At 46.5% G+C, this 19,711-nt stretch overlaps 2 protein-coding genes across 7 annotated transcripts in view; one reads left to right on the forward strand and one right to left on the reverse strand.

Annotated features, from left to right (window-relative positions):
- The window catches only part of KIF13B (kinesin family member 13B), a 533,579-nt gene extending 530,073 nt beyond the window's left edge, over window positions 1-3,506 (reverse strand). For all 5 annotated transcript variants that reach the window (XR_014019133.1, XM_081269240.1, XM_081269241.1 and 2 more), the window contains exon 1: window positions 3,503-3,506. The gene's annotated coding sequence lies outside the window, so the exon portion shown is untranslated. The remainder of the gene's footprint in view (window positions 1-3,502) is intronic.
- MSRA (methionine sulfoxide reductase A) overlaps window positions 1-19,711 on the forward strand; it is a 334,877-nt gene that overhangs the window by 167,069 nt on the left and 148,097 nt on the right. For both annotated transcript variants that reach the window (XM_081269245.1, XM_081269244.1), the window contains exon 3: window positions 5,376-5,495. In XM_081269245.1, coding sequence (XP_081125371.1) covers window positions 5,376-5,495 — 120 coding nt within the window. The remainder of the gene's footprint in view (window positions 1-5,375; window positions 5,496-19,711) is intronic.

Genomic DNA, 19,711 nt, shown 5'->3' on the forward strand with positions numbered 1-19,711 from the left:
GATGTGGCTCAAGCGGTAGCGCGCTCGCCTGGCATGCGTGCGGCCCGGGTTCGATCCTCAGCACCACATACCAACAAAGATGTTGTGTCCGCCGAGAACTAAAAAATAAATATTAAAAAATTCTCTCTCTCTCTCTCACTCTCCTCTCTCACTCTCTCTTTAAAAAAAAAAAAAGGCAAATTAGACACAATATCTGAAAATAAATAATGGGCAAAAATAGTATTCAGAACATATTGAAATTATAACAAATATGAAAAACATAGCAACCTCATAGAAAAATGAACAAAGACAATTTACGAAAGATCAAATGTAAACAGCCAATATACAACATGTAAAGATCCTTGACCTCACTGTTAATTAGCTACGTTTATATTAAAGTCACAATGAGATGCCACTTAAAACCCAGCCAACTGGCAAATTGTATATAACTTGTAACACCAAATCCTTGCAAATCTATGGCAAAACAGGAATCTTCTTTACAGTCTGGGTCAGTGACACCCGGCAAGCTCTTTCCACCCAGAATGCCTAGACGAGAACTGTAGCAGATGACTGTGATGAGCTCTTGCTGTGTGCCCTAGTGAAAGTGCACTCTTTGGGGGTCAGGTCCTCTAACCCCACAGAGCCAAGAGTTGTGGGTACAGGAAGAATAAAGCCCCTGGTGGGTCACCGAGAATGGTAAAAGGAACTAATCTTGTTTCCACCCCTTGCTTTCAAAACACGTGCGTTGTCTTCTGGGTGGCATGGCATGCCAGTGTCTTTGGGGTCTTTCGGGGAGGGCCTATCCTGTGTCCTGAAGGATGGCACACACCCTCAGAGTGCCATCTCTGAGTTGGTCTACCCTCGTGTCTTGGTGCTTTTTCCAGACAACAGCTTCTGGGCAGTGCACTGTATAGTGAATAGGTGGAACTGTGTCACGAGCCACAGATGTGTCCCCTATGCTATGAAGTCTGTCACCTGCTCTAACCTGATAGTATGTTGTTGAGCCCCTGAAGGCAGAAGAGGCAGACCCATTCCAGGAGTACCTGTTCTCTCACCCCTTGGCCCGTCGTGGTGGATCTATCCCCTTAAGAAATGGTGCTGTGTAAGGTGCCTGGTGACCATCTCTGTTGCTATCGTATTGGGTGTTGAGTGGTGGCAGCAGCTAGATGAGACTTGGTGAGAGGGGGTCTGTGCTCTGGGCTCATGTAAAGCCTATTTCTTGCACATGGCCACATTGCTCCTGTGTCCATATTGCCAGTACTAGGGTGGCCGAAGAAGCTGGCCAACATCCCTTAGCCAGCCCATTGCCTCTTCTTTGTTGGCTAGTGCCTCTGTCATGGTGGGTGCACTCTGGTCAGCATTAATGTGTGGTGCAAAGATCTTCACGCTGCAGACGCGCACTCCTGTGTGCATCCTGGGTTCTTTGTTCCTGATCTTCTGGACTTTTTTGTTTCTGCCCTGACTAGTCAACCAAGCCATGTGTTACTGTCCATGAGCCCACGTGTGGACTAAATGTGGGCTACCTCTTCCACAGGTGGGTAACTGTGTGCTCCTCAAGGCTACCAATTGGGAGGGTTTTCCCTTACCACTGTCTTTCTTGGCCACTCCTAAGTGAGCCCACAGTGTGGCTGTTAGGTACATTTGACTCGCTCTCACATAATGAGCCATAAATAAAGCAAATCAAAACAAAACAAACGAAAAGGCCTTTACCTTGTCCTTTAGCTGGTTTACAGAGTCCCCATACAGCCACAGGTATGGAGTGAGGGACGGTGTGGGCACACCCCAGTACATGCTGGGGAGGCTGGCTACCTGTTCACACAACCTGCTTATGCCCTCTGGCCCTGCTCACGTGTGATCCTGGATATAACTTCTCTTCCATGATGGGTTGTAGCTGCACCCACTGGGCTAGCTCTCGATGGTCAATTTTAGCGCCTAGTCCCCAGGATTCCCCTGGGTGGTCATTCAGTGGTGAGCATCAGTCGTACCCACATCAAGGTCTTGAAATGCCTTTTCCCATCTAAAGAACCAGCGCAGGAAGTTGCCCTCTGAGGACAGGAGCAAGTTGAGGCACATTGTGATGCAGGTCAAGTAGCCTGCGTTCTTTAGCCAACAAATAAAAAGGAAAATAATTGAAGCAGGACTTGTCAATGGAAAGGACTTAAAAGTGCACCAAAATTTTAAAATAAAAAAGACTAATATAATGCCAGAGACGGACTCTTAGATGATAAAAATATAAAGACACACAGGAAGGAATTACTATAAAAGTCAATAGGAGTTACTTTGGGGAGGGTTGTAGATGGTGGTCACAAGATGTTTGCCTAATAGTGCTTTCAGAAATGTGTTTCATGTGTTTTTTTCTGTATTTGTGCTTTATTTTCTAAAAATAGGTTAAAATATGAGTATTTAAAATAATATAGTGAGTACCGTATTTTATTTGATGATAAAACTCCTTTTGATTATTGAAAGTTACAAGGAATTCTTCCATAAATAAGCTTGTTTTCTTTGTTTAAACACACATGCTCTCACACTCAAAACCCCAAAATTGAATGCTCTGCCATACTGCAAGCCACGAGATAAGACATTGCTTCCAGGAGGAGTTGTTGTTCTGACAACCCCTGTCCTAAGTCAGTGCCTCTCCAGATACGTGTCCATTGATCTCACACCAGTTCTGTCAGCCACAGGTGGCACTTTGGAGGCCTTGGCCCAGTGGGAGTCTGGTTTTCCTCCCTGCAACACGGCCATTTCTTGATCCCTACTAAACATTACAAGAGGATGAACTGCTTTTTTACTTATAACTAATGTTTTGTTTGGTTCGGTCAAGAATATTTTAAGTTTTGACAAAACCCCCAGTGGAGCCTGAAACTGCAGATAGCAGTGAACATTATATATATATATACAGTGCTTTCTGGCTTCTTGTTGGCGTATCTGAATTGCTTGTACTTTGGGGCTATTATTAAGGAGAAAGGGTTTCTTTTTTTAATATTTATTTTTTAGTTGTAGTTGGACACATTACCTTTATTTTATTTATTTATATGTGGTGCTGAGGATCGAACCCAGGACCTCGCACATGCTAGGCAAACACTCTACCGCTGAGCTACAACCTCAGCCTAAGAACAGGGTTTCTTGAATATAAGTGCTGTGATACCACAACAGACAGTCGGATAACTGATATGGTTAATGAGTGACTAACAGGCAGGTATTGCACGCCACGTGGATACGCTGAACCAAGGGATGATTCATGTGATAGGTGGGAAAGAGGGGGGCAGTGACATTTTATCACACTATTCAGAATGGCAAGCAATTTAATTATTTATTTCTGGAGTTTTTCATTCAATATTTCAGACCATGATTGTCTAAGGAGATTGAAATCTCAGAAAACAAAACTTAAGATAAGGTGTGTGTGTGTGTGTGTGTGTGTGTGTGTGTGTGTGTGTGTGTGTTGTGGGGGTGGACTATGGTACCATGAAGAGAGATGGCCTGAACCATCAGGAGGCACCTGGGGGAATTGGAGACCAAGATCTGGTCGGCTGGCTACTGAAGCCTGTCATGTCCCTTGTATGTAGAATATTAGAGATGTGACACTCTTTGGTTTTGTTGTTATGAGTTATTGTACAATAGAAATATTTTATTCACTGAACCCCATGGACTTTTGAACGTCAGGCAGGGTGCCTCCAGTGTGGCGCCTGCTTGGCTCCTGCATGGCTTTGAGGCTGCTGATGTCCAGTAGTGCTGAGCTCACTGTTTCCCTGTCCTCCAGAGGTTCCGTAGCACCATTCCTTCGTCCCAGGGAACAGCAAAGTAAAATTTGTGCTGAATCCTTTTGCCAGAGACAGGGGATACTCAATTTTAATACACACTCAGAAAACATTTATTTATAATCACTAGTAACAAATAATTCACTTGTAACCAGGAAAAATGCTGTAGTAGTTTGTAACTCAAGTAATGTATATGCTTCTATTATTTATTTGAATTTTTTAAAAAAATATATACCTTTCATTTTTAAAGTGATAGAACTCTATCACAGAAAAACTTTAAAAATGAAAAAGTATTTCTCCATTCTCACCACTGTAATATTCTCATGGTTATAACTTCAGTACAATTCCTTCCAGTCTATTTTGGTGTGAATATTTTTATAGTTATAATAAAAACATGCATATAATTGTGTTTTTCCTTTTTAATTTAGCCTTAGATAACTATGGTATAATCACATGCATATTTCCATGTTGCAACATTATCACAACAGTAATTTTTTACTGCATTGAATTTAATTATTTGGCTCTATCATATTTTAAAACTATTAACCTATTTTTGGGTGGTAGATTTCCCCTCACATTTTAGCAAGTAGAATATTTTTGTATAATGTATAACTTCATGAACATCATATTACGGCTATTTATTGTTGCTTTGAATTTTAAAAATAGAATATTAAATGAGTGTCAAGAATGTGAGCAAACTAAATTTTCTTACAGCTCTGTCATTAAGTCTATCAAATCTGGCAATTGTGGAGGAGGAGGCATACATTAACTTACCAACTGTTGTTCATCTTAGTTACATGTGACTTAAAAAAGCTGAGTACAGTGTGAGTGAGGCGTGTGTCTTGCCACCTCTAGAGATGGGCGTGTTACAGCAGTTGTACTGGGCAGTCCAGAGCTTAGGGTGGAAAGGGGAGTCCCTGTGTGTGACCCGAGGACATGAAGCAGTAGCTGTGCTTGTGCTCCTGGGGCTGGGCCTGGTTCCGCAGGTGTTCGAGGAAGCCGTACCTGTTGGGAGGACATGATGCTCCCGTTGAATGGAGTGGACTTTTGTGAGTTTGTGGTTGTTCCTTCCCTTCCTTCCCCCTGTCCCCCTCCATTTATTATATTCAGTCATAGAATTCAAAGGAATGGATATGTGGGTAATAAGTGATTTATCACATGCAAATTTACAGTGACTTTAAAAATTTTAAAAAACTGAGCACGTATGCAAAATGGTCCATTGGAAATACTGCATCAATCTATGTTGATTTTGTAAGTTTCTCCATTAAAATCAGCAATGTAGTGCTACACTTGTTTGTTAAAATATTTGAAAAATATGACCAGAAAGCTGTTCATTAAATGAATTTCTATTAATTTATGAATTGAGTATGGAAATATTCATAAAATAGTTATCCTTTTTCTGTGTCATTGGGAAGGGAAGAGATGACCTGATTCCATTAAAATCTAAGGCTCTGTGAGTTTTTGTACAGTGAAAACAGAGACATCTTTACAAACAACTTTAAATGAAATTATTTTAAAGGTTAAGACCCCTCCTTCTTTACAAGACAAAGTCAAGCTCTGTGTCCTGGCCCACAGGCACTGCAGTGCATTGGGCACTCGCCTTAGAAGGGGATTAACCTGTACCTTCTGTTTTTTTTTTAGGAATGGGCTGTTTCTGGGGGGCCGAAAGGAAGTTCTGGATCCTGAAGGGAGTGTATTCGACTCAAGTGGGCTTCGCAGGAGGCTACACTCCCAACCCCACTTACAAGGAAGTCTGCTCAGGTAGGAGGACTGTGCTGTGTGTTACTGGGAGGGACAGGCCTGTCCCTGCTGGTGCATGAGAGCCTCTTCAGCATGGAAATAGCAGTTATGTTTAATATTTCCTTGGGCTTCCCTTTACTTGTTTGCTTCTTTTACATTTTTAGAAGATAACAAACTTCCTCTGGGAGGAATCATTTAGCCTTTGCTGTTGGTCAACCACCCAGAGCCCAGTAGCTTCCAGCTTGCTGTGCCCGCTAGGCTGGGAGCACCAGGCTCTTTCTCCAAGGCTGCAGTCCACTGTGGGCTACTGGGACTGGCCACTCTTGGCCATGTCTGGCAGTCGGTGCTATTGGCTGCATAATGGGGACGGGGGTGTGGCACGCTGGACAGGGCTAATCCACACAGTGGTGGATGCAAGGACCCAGGAACAGCAGGAGGGCAGGAGCCCCGTTCTCTGACTCTGGCACACTTGCTGTTGTCCCACTGGCCAAAGCAAGTCCCATGGTCTAGCTCAGGGTCAGTGTGAGACAAGAGACCAGTCCAGGCAGGGTTCAGGGACACAGGGAGGTGAGGAGATCACTGCAACGACCCCCCTCGTGGCTCAAATGGCTCATGTAAAAGGCATGTTTTCTGGAGGGAAAAATGGTGAAAAGCCACACTATCACACAGGGATCCGCAAACTGCAGCCCGCAGCCCCGCAGCCCATGCCTGCTCCCTGTGTGATTATGTAAATAAGGTTTTGTTGAAACACAGCAGTGCCCAATTTTAAAAACATGTTATCTGTGAACACTTTCCTGCCACAATAGCAGGGTTGTGTGGTGACCACAGACACTGTATGGTCTGAAGAGCCCGAGATGTTTACTCTCCGGCCCTTTACAGGAGAGGGGGGAAAAAAAGGAAAAGAAAAATGCAAAAAAAAAAAAAAAAAAAAAAAGGAAGAGGCAAATGCCCCCTTTGGAACATTCTAGTTTAGTGCCAGCTTACCTCTCTGGATTTGTTTCTGGCCTTTATGAATTCCCTTTTATTTCTTGCCAGCTCAGGTAGTATGAAGGCTCATTTTTTAACAGAATATTTTGTATCCTATCCCAACTGGGAAGGTCAACTAGGTCTGCCGTCTGACACATTGACACAAATGGAATTTAAGAGTTCACAAGCAGCTTTATCTTTTAAAGTAAGCACTGGTTTCAAAATTAAACCAATGCTTACGCAGAGCTATAAATAGATTCAGATGAACTGGGGAGATTGCCCAGGTGTATCCTCTCAAGTCTTAGGAATGAAAATGAATAGATTCCTTCCTGTGGTTCCAGGCATGACTTATCCTTCTATGATGAAACTGTGGCTTAGAAAACCCCAGAATGTCCATTGCTTGTGCTGTTATCCTCATCTTGCAAAAAGATGATGATCAGCCAGAATAGTGTGATTGATTGTTTGCTCAGACTCCCTCAGTTCACGTCTACCTTAATGACAACATGACAGGTACAGTGAGTTGAACTCCTACTATGTGCCAGGCACTTTTTATGTCTTTCATTTTTCCAGACAGTTCTCCCATGAGGCCTGTTGATTTCCATCTTTTACAGAGGGAGTGTTGAGGCTCAGAGAGGATAGGTTCCTCACCCAGGGTGCTCAGTGGCTGGAATTCCCACTTGGTTTGCTCTCAGCTCAAAGTGTACGCCATTGCCATGGTGTGAATCTCCTGTCTGCTGCTCCGCGCCAGCCCTTCTCCATTCATCTCCACACACTCCCTGCACCAAGTCACAACCCCTCTTTCAGGTCTATCCCTCTTCTGCAGTTTTAGATATATTAATGTGTGTTTGAATGATCACTGTAGGAAAATACCAAAGAATTTTTTTGACTTTCTGATGTTTAGAAAGGAAATAACCAAACCCTTTAAGATGCAGCTCATGCAAACAGCTGGCGTTAGAGGTCTGTGGCGATGGGTGGAGACGGGAACTGTGGAGGCTAGTCAAGTGTGATGCCAACACTCCTGCTAAGTTAGCGGTGGCTTCAGGAAGTGTGGTTGCCATGGAAACTTGCTCCTGATTGGAAAGAGGAACTTACTGGGTCTAACCCAGACATGGAAGGAGAGATGGTTTCTTTCCCCTGAATTTGTTGTTGTTGTCCTGATCATAAAAGGGGTAACAAGAAGCTATGATAGAGTGGTCCCTCTGGCTCAGGATGGTAGAGGCTTCAAATCCCTGGGAATATCAGGGAAGGAGAAATAAAGTCCCCAGCTAGAGGAATTATGGTAACCATCTAATTACAGATTTCTGACTGAGGAGAGGAGTGCAGGAGACAAAAGTCAGGTGGCCTGTCAGGCCTTCCCCACCTCTGCCCCCTCATGTACAAAGCCTTGCCCAACGTGTTGGGGAAACCAGACTCTGCTAAGGGGTGTAATAATTGCTGAGGTTCAGTGTGGGAGAAACTCTAGTCTGTCCCAGTACTTGCATCCATTTCAAAATTGCTTACTCTTGGGTTGGTCAAACTTTGATCACAACCTATGAATATTTTGTAAAGATTTTTGTTTTTGATTTTTACTTTTTCAAGAAAAGAACTGTAAGGAGAAGAACTATTGTATGTAAATTCCTTCTATTTTGTGGCAGCACATTGGAGCCAAAGGTACCACTTGGTTTCTTGGGTCAGGAACCAGTTTATGGAAGGGGGCTGTCAAAACCCCTCCCTGATCTCTCAGGGGATGAGATGTCAGAGCCTCCACGGGACTGTGGGCATGCAGATCGGCGGCCCTGAGCCCAGGAGCCAGGGCTCCAGTTGGCCAGGCACCCTGCTCATGGGTGTGCACAGCTCGGCGGGCCTGGGTGAATGCGTCTGCGAGCAGAAGCATGAGGTCAGCTAGCACACCCTCACCTCCAGTGGTGTCTCCCTGTGAAGACTGAGGGGCCTGAGACCGTGAAACCCAAGACAGAGTCTCCATCAGGCACCTGGAAAAGATGTACAACTTCTAGGAACAGATGAGAGGGGGGTGGCCCCAGCAGTGACACATGGTGAAGTTGACTGTTGTTTTAATTAGCTATTTTGCTGCTGTGACTAAAAGACCCACCGGAACAATTATAGAGAAGGAAAGTTTATTTGAGGGCTCATGGTTTCAGAGGTCATAGTCCATGGAAGGCTGGCTCCATTCCTCAGGGCTCAAGGTGAGAAAGAACATCCTGGTGGACGAGTGTGGCAGAGGGAAACAGCTCACATGCTGATCAGAAAGCAGAGAGACTCCACTAGCCAGATACAGATATATATGTATATATATACCCCATGGCCCCACCCCAGTTCCCACCTCCTCCAGCCATGCCCTACCACTTCAGTTACCACTCAGTTAATTCCATCAGGGATTAATTCACTGATTGGGTTAAGACTCTCATTTCTCCTCTGAACCATTTTGCATTGGCTCACATGCAAGCTTTTGGGGGACACCACATCTAAACCATGACAACTGTCATCTAAGCAAGATGCCTGTTGCATGTCAGGCACCTCCATCCACACATGTGCCTGGAGCCCGACGTAGGTGGAAGATATAAGGAGCTAACATTTCCTTATGTTCACAGTAATGTTGCCCACTGGGAGAGAGCATAAAGATGCTGCCCTGAATCAGAGTAGAGAGCTCCCCTGCTATGTGGGTGGGGGGACTCAGGAGGAGGTTGGTCAGCCCAGGGGAGGGGATGGAGGCCCCAGTAGCACCCTCTGGGATACTCTGGGAAGACCCATACCACCTGACATCATGACACTTTGAAATTATATCACTAACCTCTTGTTCTGATCCACTCTGGAGAATCTTCATTTTTTTGTCTTCTGGTGGTGATTGTATACAGCAAGAAAATGCAATGAGAACAGATCAGTCAGGCAGACAGTTCTAATTCTCTTTCCAAATTCAATAAAATGTCACTCTGAGATGTATATCTCAGTCTATTGTGAGTTTAGTCTGCATGGGTCATTCTCTTCAAATTGGATTAACCTTGGGTGGAATTGAATGATAAAAATGGAATTTGGGCCTTCAAAGCTGAGAGCCAAAAGCCAGACCTCCATGATTTTCCAAAGGCTGTGATTGCCTCCTTGCATTTCCCTGGAGATTCCCCATCTCTCTAGTTGTCGGTAATTTCATTGGAACCTGACTTATTTATTTCCCTACTTACTTACAAACCTGTTTTAAAAATGGCCATTCTCAAGTAACAAGTGTGTAAGCTTCGTAAGCTTCCGTTCCTTGAATCTGTCAAATATGAGTCTGTAAGGCACGGGCTGAGAACGATTCCTCTCCAGGGTGTTTCAGGGCTGAGTTTGAAGCCTTCTGAAAGCTGCCCTGCTCCCTAAATCAGGCCCTGGCCTTGACTTGATGGAAGGTAGCCAGCAGACCTGCTTTCCATGGGGCTTGTGACCTGTCTCTAGGAGACATGCTGAGAGGTCCCAAGTCTTAGTGGCCACTGTTCTTCCCTAGAATGACTTGCAAGGATTAACGCATTCGCTTGTATTCCTATCAATAAGGTCTCTCCCTGGCACTCAGGAGTTCAGAACCTGGAGTGCACAGCGAGAGAGCTTCACAGAGGTATTCCTTTTTTTTTTTTTTTTTTTTTTTTGAGAGAGAGAGAGAGAGAGAGAGAGAGAGGTTTTTAATATTCATTTTTTAGTTTTCAGTGGACACAACAGCTTTATTTTTATGTGTGGTGCTGAGGATCGAACCCAGCGCCCTGTGCATGCCAGGCAGGCCCGCTACAGCTTGAGCCACTTCCCCAGCCCCAACACAGAGGTATTCTTGAGTGAATGGCGCTGCCTCATAGGACTGCGCCCGCACAAGATGCCGTGTTATGAACTGATGTTGAGAGCACCGGTTCCTCCATCCAGGCTTCTTTCTCCAGAGTCAGACAGAAGCTTGGTTTTCCATGTTTGCTTTAAGGAGTTGTGCTGGCCCTGGTTTCCTCTTCTCTCTCTCTCTCCTGTCTCTCTCTCTCTCTCTCTCTCGCTCACAAACACACACACACACACACACACACACACACACACACACACACGTGCTCACACACGAGCTCCCTCAAATGGTTGTTATGCAAACCAACTGATAACTGGCGTGCTGCTGCTTCACGGCACTGATTCTGGAAGTAATTGAGCTATTCAGACTCCTGAATACCCTGATAGAGAATTATTCTTACATTTTATAATAACAACTGTACAGATGAAAATATGAAAAGATATTCTGCGGTGGATAAGCATTCTGGGTTAATTTCAGTGCATTAGCCTAATATACAAATACCCCATTTCTGGCAAGAAAACCCAGGATGTTCATTCATTGGGTAATATCTTTTCGTACTTTGCTTACAGATGTTCAGAACAATTCCATGTTTATTAGTCTATTCATAAGCTTTTAGAAATCTGCACAGCCAAGTGGCACCGAAACCAGAAGCATGGAAGGGGCGGTGTGGCTTTTCCTCGTGAGAGTCACACATCCTCAAGATAATCTGAGGCCCAGACACTTGCTCTGTCCACAGGATTCTCTGGGGGATTGTCAGGCAAATTGTCCACAGAGGTCTGATCAGGTTCCTGCCTCTGGGGGGAGCAGAGCGTGGGAGTCCTTGGAGGCCTCCTGGGGTGTAGATGCCCAGTTGTCTCCCTACTTCCTGAGCCTCACTTTCCTCTCTTGTAAAATAGAAGCAGTGCTCCTTTATGAGGCCAATGGCTGGGGTTGGATTATTTGAAGGTGGGATTGTTTTCAATGGACAGTTACTCTACAGAATTAGAACATCTGCTTTCCACCACTCCAGCCCTTGGGCATGTTAAAGGTGAAAGTGATGGGTCAGGAGGTGTGTGGCAGGCAGGGGGCAGCCTACAGCAGGTGCATGCCGGGGGACCGCTTCCTTCTCCTCCTCCTCTGTGTTCTTGGTAGGTCATAGCCACCCCTTCCCCAAGTGCATGTTGTTCTCTCCTGGATGCTGAGAGCTCCAACTAAGCATCGAATAATAATTTCTCCATTAATATAAAGCAGCTCTGTGTGTCTTTTAGTCTGACTTAATTTCTGAAGTGTTTGGGTGGAAGTGCACGTCTGCGCAGCTCACACGGGACTAATGGTCCCATTCTTCTTCAAAGCAGGGCTGAGATCTGTTATTAGCAGATCTTATCGAGCCACGGAAAACTCTTTCTAAATTCCTTGCAGACTACTTTAAATCCCCTTTCAGTGCGTAGTCAGACTTATTGTGCTCATTTCAATGTCAGTCAAGGTAAATTACTAAGTTATTGACATATCCCTGAAAATGCAAGACTTGGTGTTCAGTTCTTGCTACAAGCAGTTTGATCACTTTTTGTTCCTCTTATATTAGTCCTAACATTGGGCCTGGAACTTATAGCAGGCAGAGTAAAGATGCTTATTTATCTCAATCCAAGCTCTGAGGTCGGGACCCTTGGCTCATAGTTGTAACCCCTAGGACTGAGTACAGCCCTCTTCCAGCCCTGAGCACACATAGCTCTTCAGGGCACCTTAGTTGGTTGGGTGGACCCATCACCCAAAGGGGTGCAATACAGATGGTGGGGAACTGCTGTTGTTGTGATCTCAGTCACCCCAACAAGCTTGGCTTCTTGACAAACTCACCCTCTGAAGGACTGACAGCAGGATCTTGGGGCACAGGTCATGGGGAGGTCACATGTTCCAGGACTGGAAAGGGCTTTAAATATCTGATAGTCCAGCAGTTTTCAAACTGGGTGACCATGGAACCCTTGGGCTCCAGAAGGCTGCCATGGGGATTTGCACCAGCAGCGAGGTATTCCCTGCACGACGAGGATTTAGGCTGCACGGTGAGCCTGTCACAGCATTACAGGTTGGGATCCTGATGAATGTGCCATGTTTTAACGTTCACTGAGGCAACTTCCTTTGTCTGTGGAAGAGACTGTGCTTGACAGAAGTGATTTGAGAGAGAGACTGGAGAAGAGGTGGAGTGTTTTCTAATCTTCCAGATGGCACGCGATGGCTGACTCCTAGAATCTTACCTCATCCCCCCTTGCCAGGTGAGGTTGGTGGTCAGGGATTCAGAGTGGAGGGGGCTTTGAGTTTGAAATATTAAGACATAAAGGGGTGGACATTTTGTCAATTAGTCCTTGCTCTTCATTTCTGTTAGGCTGGCTCAGCAGCCCCCGTCATTTTTGGGGACACGTCCCAATTCCCAAGTGGATGTCTGAAACTGCAGGCTGCCCAGGCCCTGTAGACACAGTGCTTTTCCTGTAGTACTGCCCCGTGACTAAACTCCACTTCCCAGCTGGGCACAGCAAGCGATCCGCAGTGATGACTAATAATACAGTAGAACCACTCTAACAGTGTGCTGCAGCAGCAGTTGTGTGAACGTGCTCTCTCTGAACAGCCTATGTCTGCCTCACCCTCTTCTCTCCGTGGGTACTGAAAGCTGAGAAGTGAAGCCGTGGATACGAGGGATGTCCGCACTGGAGCCTCCTGGCAGACCCTTCTTGTGACCGTGGGTGCTCTCCGTACTGTCTGCTGCACCAGGGGTGGAGCCGCTGGGCCTGGGCAAGGAGGAAACCTTACAGGGAGAGGGTTCCTGGCTTCCTGCCTTCACTGTCCCTCAAGGCTTCTGCAGACTGGCTTCCCACCCTTCCCACACTGATTGGTCCCCAAGCACAGCCTGCAAGCCTTTGGCTCAGTCTCACGCAAATCTTCTTCAGTGTTCAGTACGTGAGAGAGATGGCCCCACACTAAGAAACCCACCCTCCCTCCTGTCGCTGGATTCAGAGCATGTCCGAGTCCGTCATCACCCGTCCTTCCCCATGGACCCTGCAGTCAGAGCCTCCATCCACAGCACCTGTACAGAACCAGGCGTTTGCCCTTACTCGTGTGGGCATGGAACTGCCATGCCAAGGCGGGTTCAGGGTCCCCAGAGTTGAGAAGACATGGGTCTGCCGGGCCTGCACACTTAGCAGAGATACTGAAACTTTCCCTGGAGGTGTAAGTCCAGCAGCAGAACTCAGGGAGGAGGAGGATTCCCACAGCGTCAGAGCACTGAGGCCAGCAAGCAGCAGCATGAGGCACCAGGCCACCGCTGTCCTCAGGGTACTCCAGGAAACTGAGGGCTGACCTTCTTCCTCAGGCCTCTCACCAGAGACTCCACTATGCCACCGTCTGTTCTTTCATCATTTGAGGGAGAGGCACGAAACTGACTGTTTACAGATTCTCTGAAGACTGCTGCATGTGCTGTGCATTCTCCATGTGACCTTGATATTTTAATACCCTCTAGCTCCTTGGGCTGGTCACCCCCCTCTTTCCTTGAACAACTTGAATCTCTGCTGGCGAACAGGTGTGGCGGTCAAAGGTCAACAGACTGTCAGGCATTCAGTGGTTAAATATGTCACTGTTTCAGCATATGTAATGGCAAAACTTGAATAGGCCTTTTAAATGGGAAATAAATAAAATGGAAAGAAACAAAAATCAAAGCATCCTTTGTGCACACCCAACATAAGACATAGGTTATTCTTTCATTGTCTCGGGATTATATTCTCAAAGATTTAGAAGGGAGATTAAGAGGAATTTGCTATGGCAAGCAGTTCTTAAAATGTAATTGCAAAAGCAATTGATGAATGTGCCTATGCTGATATTTTCAAATCACATATAATGGAGCCACACTGTAATAACAGAAAATAACCTCATGGGGAAGGGCGAGCTAATCCAGGAATTTCATGTGATACGCTGAGTCTTAATGACTTCCTAATGACGAACACATTTTCAAGAATGAGATTTCTTTTTTAAAAAGTTACATTAAAAATAAATATCTGGGTCAGTGACTGCCCCATCTGCAAGGAAAAGTCACAACCAGAGGAATCCATGCAAATGCCCTGTTGTGAGCCAAGCACCGGGCAGGAGCCAGCGGCTCTGAGGAGGTCACTGCGCTGCCACGGCGGCTCTCATTGGCCTGGAGTCACTTACCAGTGATGCCAGCCTCTGAATAGTCAGTAAAGCTGCTGTTTTCTTTTAGTATAAAGTAGAATTTCAAAAATGTTTTGGAACTATTTAGATAATCCCAATCTACAGAAATGTGGGATTTCTTTTTCCTTAGTTGGATAGTTTAGAGCACATCTAGTGAGTTTTGAATCTTCTTTTTTTTTTAATTAAGCATTAGAATCTTATCTTAATATGAAAAATCTGCACGGCAGTCTAGTAGGAGGACATGGTTTCCCAGATGCTCTGATTGGAGGGGCCTGACTCCCACGCTGTCTTTTTTTGTTGTGGCCCCAAAGGTGCCTCCTGAGAACCCACAGGAGCTCTCTCTGTAAAGCTTGGAGGCCAGGGACACCTGCACTCTGGTGGAACGCAGTGGAATGGGGAGCCTCCACCTGCTCTCGGCACAGGGCCTGCTGGAAGCCCGCAGCTGCTCTCTGTGCCCCAGGAGCATCAGGGGGGCCGAGCAGAGAGAACACACTGGAAGGCACAGGCAGGGGCCTTCTCATCTCTGTCTGCTCAGAGGCATGCCTGGGTACTTGAGGAGCCCTGGGGTACACATTTTCACACAAGTAACAGGTCTCACAGCAAGTGGTCCAGAGCACACTGTGTCCCACGCAGCTCTGGACCTCCAGTGTATTTATTTTAAAGCTGCCCCTCCCCTTCAGTCCTGGCGGTACAGGCCTGTTAGCCACCATGACACTAGTGTGGCTGTCAGCAGGCCAGCTGTGCTCTGGAAGGGCCGGTTGACAGAAAGCCATAGGTGCCTGAACTTGAGTATCTATGTGTACAAGAAAAAAAGAATCTGTCATCTTGTTTAAGGCTTGTTTGGTTGCATTTGATAGTTTGGAAATGCTCCAGAGAAAATCATCTGTCCACTTTTGAGTCACATTGTAAAGATGGCAGAGCCATACACCAGAGGCTGAGGTCACAGGAGTGAGCATCAGGAGGCATCTGGGTTTTTTCATCATTATTTTAAATTAATAAACATTTATTTTTAGAGCATTTGTAGGTTCTCAGCAAAATGGAGCAGAGAGTGCAGAGAGTCCTGTGTCCCCTGCCCCTACACACCCACAAATACCCTGTTTCCCATACCCCTCCCCAGCGCTGCAGCACCAAGGTGGGTAAAGCCACAGGGACGCGCTGTCTCCATCAGGTCACTCTTGGTGCTGTGCGTGGCCTTGGACAAGTGTCTAGTGACACATCTCCACTGCTGTGGTATTCTGCAGAATAGCTCCACTGCCCTGAAAATCCTGTGCTCTGCCTGTTCCTTCCTTCTGTCCCCTCAGTCCTTGGCAGCAACTGAACTTGTCACTGTCTCCATGGTTTTGACTTTACAGAATGCCATTGAGTTGGAATCATGCAGCGTGCCGCTTTTTCAGATGGGCTCCTGTAACTTAGCAATATGCACTTAAAGTTCCTCCATGTCTCTTCATGACTCCGTAGCTCAGTTCTTTGTAGTGATGAATTGTACCCTTTGTATGCATGGGCCACAGGTGTTTTACTCACCACCTCCTGCAGGTTATCTTGGGTGCTTCCAGGTTTGGATCACTATGAATAAAGGTGCTGTAATCATAGGAAGCTGCTCTTGACCACACAGCAGGGAGGTGAATGCAGGAACTCTAGGCTGAGGAGGCCAAATCCACCTTCCACCAAGGAGGATTCCTTTAGGCCAATTGCAGGCAGGCCCTTGGAGATTCACCACCCAAACCACTTTCAATTTCTCACTTGAACTTTTGCGGGGAGGTGCATCACATAGGAAACAAGAATTCAGATAGCACGTTTGTGTGCCTCTGGCCAGTGGTGATAAGTTCCCAGGGGCAGGTGTCTTTTCTCCCTTCACAGAGTAGGGGGATTCGGATGGGCAAGTGTCTGTGCTGGGGGCAGCTGGGGGGCAGCAGGGGTTCTTTCACCTTCCCCTGAGGCTGTCGTACTCAAGGTTCCAGCTCTGGAGGTTGGTTCCCATCAGACTCCTGGCTCTGAGGGTGGTGGGCAGGCTGCAACTCCTGTCCTCCTCCCTGCCCCCAGGAGGTTCAGGAGAAGCTCCCAGAACTCTGGGGCTTGCTTGCCTCTGTGCATCCTGCCTGTGGCCTCCGCATATGCCTTTCTTTTGTACTCGCTCAGTGAAGAAGTTTTAAAAGATTAAAAATATATTTTACCCACATCTGAGTTATATGCGAGAGGAAGGTTGCTTAGGATATGCCATGTTTTGGGCCAGGGGTTTCTGAGGTGGGATTTATGCTTACAAATGCACAAGGGCTTACTAGGTGGGAGTGACAGCATGTCCCTCAGGTGGCCAGCAACAGCCCTGAACAGATGGAAACCAGCGACCTGGAAGGGTCCTTGGGCAGAGGGGAGAAAATGACAGCTATGTGGGGAAGTGTGATGGCACATGGAGTCCTCTTCCCCAGAGACCTGGGTCTCCCTGTGGCAGGCAGCTAGATACCCTGATGCCATGTGTCCTGGTCTGTTTGCATCTCCTGGTGGCCTTTTATATTTATTTTAAGTCACTGCATCCCCGTGGCCTTCCACATGAATACAGATAGATGTTAAATCAACACAATTGCATCCTGGTCTTTGCACTAGCTTCTCAAGGCTTTGATGAGAAGTAGAGTCCCATTTAGGAGGGGACCTGCCTTGGTCCAAAAATCATTCCTTTACCTAGGACAATCTTTCTCTGGCTGGATGTGTTGATGACATTGATCTCTCTAGCCAGGAGAACATAGCAGGTGTGCTTAGAAGTCAGAAGTGAGATTATGAGATTGTCACCTGCCCATTCTGATGGCCTTTAAATACGAGCTTGGAGAAAGAAAATGATGGCTAATATTTTTAGTGCTTCCCATAAACAGGACCTAATTACAGATCTTTTATTTGTAGCAACCTCTTCAGTTCTCTGAAGCTGAACGGGGTGAGGGTATGGGATATGATAGCATGTCTATTTTAAAAGGAGCAGATCAAGGTACAGGGAGATTATTTGACTTGTCCCACATCATTAGTAAGCAGCAGAACTGATTTGACACCCTGACGGTCTGTATCCAAAGCCTTTGCTTTTAACTACTATGGGGTCTTTCTGGGGAGGAGGAGAAAGTGTGGTAAGTACGATGCAAAGACTTGATTTTCAGGAGGATGTACAACACCCCTCCCCCTAAAAGAACAAGACACTCAAGTTTGCCAGGCCAGCCCTGAGGCAGGACGTGGTGGCAGCAAAGGCTTCCCTCACACTAGATGATGATGTCCTTGAGGCGGGGGCTGCGTCTTTTCCTTATCCCACAACACCTGGAGCAGGCCTCGCACCAGAGGCCCCCAGGCAGCCGGCATCATGCGGAGCTGTTGGTACCCTGTGCGTTGAGTGGGGCAGTGCCTGAGGATCTAGGGGGAAGTTTGGAATGGCCTGGGGACACAGGTGCTCAGACGAAGCCTTGAGAGATGCTCCTGATTGGCTGAAGAACCAGAAACTATCACAAGAAGAGTTGAGAGTTTGAGTTCTGAGCAAGCCTTTCCAGGTGGCCTGAGAGCAGAGGTCTGGAGGAAACCAGGCGTCACCCCGGATGAGCAGCAAGCATCAGCTAGGGGAGGAGGAGAACAGCTCTACGTGTCTGCCTGCTGCCTTGGCCCTATGAAGTCCATGAGGTGCTCATTGCCCTGAGGAGTGGACCTGGACCTGGGGGTGGTCACTAGGTTTTAAACCGCAGCATCTCTCAGGCTGCAATGGTGCAAAGCAGCTTACACGGGTGGTTTCTGGAGTGCTCTGGAAGCTGGATAAATGTGATTGTGAGTTTCTGGAGGGTTCTCTGAACTCAACCTGCACAATGGGAGGAGAAAGAACATAATTCACAGTCACAGCCAGGTGGTTAAGGGTCCTTCCTGACCGCACCGAGTGTTGAAGGCCCCACTCTCTGCCCTGTTGGTAACTGGCCGCCCTGTGTGTGGAGGTGGGGGGCAGTCTTCCTGTCGCACACTACTCTCCCCCAGAATCTATTGACTGCTTACTAGGGGAAGGTGTCATTCTGGGCCTTGGAAAGCTTGAAAAATGCTATATTGAATATTCTGCTGCAGGAATGTGTACTACACAGCCCAGGGTAAAAGAAAGGGTCTGGTGCGCAGAGGAGAGAGCCAGGCTTGGGCTTTCCACCCGCCTGGTCTTACCTTCCACATCTCCAGCTTTGCCTCTTTGATTGTCATGGCTGTCCCTGGCCCTCCCCTTGCCATCGAGCTTCCTCTGCAGCCTGGGGTTCCCTGTTTGGGCTGGCTGCCTCACCCGACCCGTGGGCCCTCACTGGTGACCTGGGTACATGGCTGTGACAATCAGAAGTTCCAGATAGGGGCCTAGGCCTGCTTCCTTGACATGGCAGTTTCAGAAATGAAAATACAACCAAGTTACTTGGGTTTGTTTCCAATTTTGGACTGGAAATAAACACTGCCAAGATCAAACGGGTGCACCATAAGAGAATGCTTCCAAATAAATGGCAAGGAATAGAAGGAATGAGCAGCTGTGTGCAGGAGAGCTGTCGATGAAGGAGGTGCACCCTGTGATTTGGCCCAGTTGCAGCAAAATAGAGTTCCACTTCCAGGTGAGGATCACATCTGACAGGTAATCAAGAGCTGGGTAGCACCACCACGCCTGGGCCAGCAGTGCAGGCACGGAGTTCTGGTTAGTAAGGCAGTGGGGGAGGATCCCGCCATATTCCAAGCTGAATGGAACAGAAGGAGCAATGCTTCCATGGAGAGAGAGTGGACAGGAGAGCACCCTGCAACTCCAGTAGCACCCATGAGTGAGGCACCCATAGCACCGACACCCCAGATGGGCTGATCATGTCGCCTGAAGTTAGGCAACAGATGGACTATTCATTGCATAAATTGGCTGCCCAGGGACCACACATGCCAGCTAGGGAATCCAAGGACATCTCTGGGCAGAGGTAGAAACAGGGTGTTCATGATCTGAAAGGGCAGCGAGCATCACTTTGCACTGATGAGAAAAAGAGCAAGTGAAAGTCAGTAAGGGAAGGAAGTTTGATTATGCATTAAAAAGATTTTTTTTGGTACAAAGACATTTTTAATTCATCTTTATAAAACCTGACTTTAATTGTCACTTCTCAATGTCATAATCATAGGTCAGTCTCAACACTGGGAGAATAAATAATATCTGGATACATGAGTGAATACATCTGAAATAAATAAATATTCTTAACATTGAAGTTTTACTCTGAGCACAAAATGCAAAATAATAACTTTCTTGGAAATTGTTATAGAATGTGGTTTGGTTTTCAAAATAAAGTGTAAAATACAAGATAGAAATCATCATGTAAAAGAC

This window comes from Spermophilus citellus (assembly GCF_964194105.1).
Source record: "Spermophilus citellus genome assembly, chromosome: 16".
NCBI classification, from domain to species: Eukaryota; Metazoa; Chordata; class Mammalia; order Rodentia; family Sciuridae; genus Spermophilus; species Spermophilus citellus.